The sequence below is a fragment of the Alligator sinensis genome, unplaced genomic scaffold (assembly GCF_000455745.1).
Source record: "Alligator sinensis unplaced genomic scaffold, ASM45574v1 scaffold541_1, whole genome shotgun sequence".
NCBI classification, from domain to species: Eukaryota; Metazoa; Chordata; order Crocodylia; family Alligatoridae; genus Alligator; species Alligator sinensis.
The window spans coordinates 935238-937918 of NW_005842602.1; the positions used below are offsets into that span (position 1 = coordinate 935238).

A 2681-nucleotide genomic window follows, 5' to 3' on the forward strand; every position below is an offset into this window, starting at 1 on the left:
GAGCCCCCGCCATGCGCAGCGCGGGGCAATAGGGGGCAGCAGGGATTCCCCCCTCCCCTCTTCCTGGCACCCATGTGGCAGCTGCCCCATGGCACAGGTGCAGTACAGCTTGGCAGGGTGTCATGCACTGTCTGGGAACTGGGATGGCTTCAGAAGTCACCCAGAGCCCAGCAGTGCTCAGCCCCAATTGCCAGACAGCATGCAGTACCCTGCTGAGCTGCGCTGCACCCATGCCATGGGACAGCTGCCAAGTGTGGGGGGAGGCAATCCCCACTGCCCCCCACTGCCCTGTGCTGCATGGGGGGGCTCTGCTAGGAGCCCCCAGAGGCCCTGATCCCCGCTGCTGCAGCCAGTGAGTATGGGCTTTTTTTTTTTTTTTTTTTTTTTTAATGCGCGGGGTGCGTGGGGCCTCCCTCTGCCCGGGGAGAGGCAGGCACAGCCAGAGGAGCCACAGGAGAACCTGCAGTCATCCAGCTGTCCCTGCCTCTCCCTGGCTGATCCAAATCTCTCCGAATCTTTTCTGAATTGATTTGGATGCTTCAGATTCAATTTGGACTTTTTAAAGGGTCTCCCAATTCGATTTGGATGTGGGAGTTCCGCCGCCGAATCGGGCTGAATCTCCTCCAAATCGAATCGGCTAATGAAGCTTCGCACAGCCCTATTGCATATCACTCTTTTCATAATGCTCTCATTTTTTTTAAGTGTAGATTTTTTTCTTATATTCCTTTTTTCCATAAAAAATCAGTTTCTTAAAGGTAAAGGAGATGTAAATTGTGTAGGGGAAAATTGAATCTTTGTTCTATCGCTGTGGGGAAAGCATGTAGTTTTTAGCTTTTGAGTTGAAAACAGCTGGCTGGATAAAACATCCATTTCAATTGGGGAAAAGATTTTCATTAGCTAACATGTGCAGGTCCCTGCTCTAACTCATGGCACTTTGCATAAAGTGTCATGAGTTAGTGATCCCCTTTCCCTTCCATCAAGTAGACATTTGCCTGTTAGGTTGGGGGGGTGTGGATTGAGCCTGCCTGCCTGTCAGGCATGGGTTTATGCAGCCCTGATCCCCACCCTGCTCTAGTGCTATCTGTAGGGAGGGGAAGGGGGTGGAGAGCTATGAGCTGGGGTTTGCCCAGCTTGAACTGAAGGAGGAGAGGTTTGGGGGGTTGTGGCAGGGGGGGTCTCCAATCCACCCTTCCCTCCCTCCAGTTCAGGCTGGGCAAACCCTAGCCTGCAGCTTCCCCTTCCCTCTCCCTTCTTGCAGAAAGCACTGCAGATGCTGACAGATTGATCGTAGGGAACACAATTTCCCTGAAGTGCTCCACTTTGGATCATTTTCATTTGATCCCTCATTAGATGAGGGTTTATTTGTCACACAATCAGCCACTTTTAAAGCGCTCTGCAGCCATGCACATTTCACAGCATGGCTGTAGAGGGCTTTCAGAGGGTTGATCATGTGACAAATATAACTTCTGTCTGCACCCATAATCATTAATCATGATTTATAAAGTGTATGTCTTGCTTTCTAACCTGTTGATGTTTACTGGTGCTCTTTAGATACCTGATTAGAAACTCCATTGCTAGTGAAAATTGAGCTATTATGGAGTACTTGTGTTTCTGGGTTTATAAAGCTATTTTTATTATCTGCATTTTGCTTCCTATGAAATTGAAAGGTTACTCCCAGTATCTGATAGGTTAAAGTGTGCGGATGTGTTGGTGTTTTGTCTTAGTAGTTCATCAAGTGACCCATTTTCATTTTAAAAATAGATATTTTATTGTAAATCCTGCAGAGATTCAACTTCACCTCACACCAACATGTCAAGCTCAGTGCTAGTTCTAGATCTGTTCAGCAATTTCAGAAAACATTGTTGATGTCTCCCTTCCATTCCAGGCAGTTGGAAAACAACAGTGATCCAGGTCTAACATTAGGTGGCTATTTCTGTCCCCAATGCAGAGCCAAATACTGTGAACTCCCTGTGGAATGCAAAATCTGTGGTGAGTACCAAGAACAGTGAAATTGACCAATTACAGGTAATGGAAGTGTTTGAGGAAGAAAGCCCCTTAATTATCAGGCTATGGAAAACTTTCTAGTACCTGCTGCAGAACTCAGTCTTAACCCTTAAACTTATATAGCCGCTGAATAGTAACTGAGTTTAGGGGGTCCCAAATGTGTGGAAAGCAGAGTGCGCTGTATCTAACTAAGAACATTTTATGCTGTGCTTGATGCTGATTTTCTTGTGTACTCAAAACGCTTTATTTCAGTGGAAATTTTAAATGTATTTGTTTACCTGAAGGGTCTGTGTGGGGCTATTTTTTTTTAAGAATGAAAAAACTTGAAATAATCTCAGATAAACCCTATTGTAAATATAAATATTATGAAGATCAGGGAAAATTTACATAGTCACAAATCTACATAGAGCAGAATGGAATTCATAGCTTCTTAATCCTTTAGACTGATTTTGGAAAGGCAGAAATTGCAAGTATGAGAACAGGTGAACTAATACAGAATTTCTTTGTTGACAAAATGCAAGTTCAGGACCAAAAGGACAGTAACCATCTTGCTTCTTTTTGTTGCTCAAGGTATCGAATCTTTTCAGTCATCTCAGTCTAATACAAATTCTCATAAAACGTTTTCAGGTCTTACATTAGTATCGGCACCCCATCTGGCTCGATCTTACCATCACCTC

At 44.8% G+C, this 2681-nt stretch overlaps 1 protein-coding gene across 1 annotated transcript in view; it reads left to right on the plus strand.

Annotated features, from left to right (window-relative positions):
* GTF2H2C (GTF2H2 family member C) overlaps positions 1–2681 on the plus strand; it is a 16567-nt gene that overhangs the window by 12623 nt on the left and 1263 nt on the right. Inside the window, 2 exon segments of the mRNA XM_025214767.1 lie at positions 1886–1989; positions 2632–2680. Coding sequence (XP_025070552.1) covers positions 1886–1989; positions 2632–2680 — 153 coding nt within the window.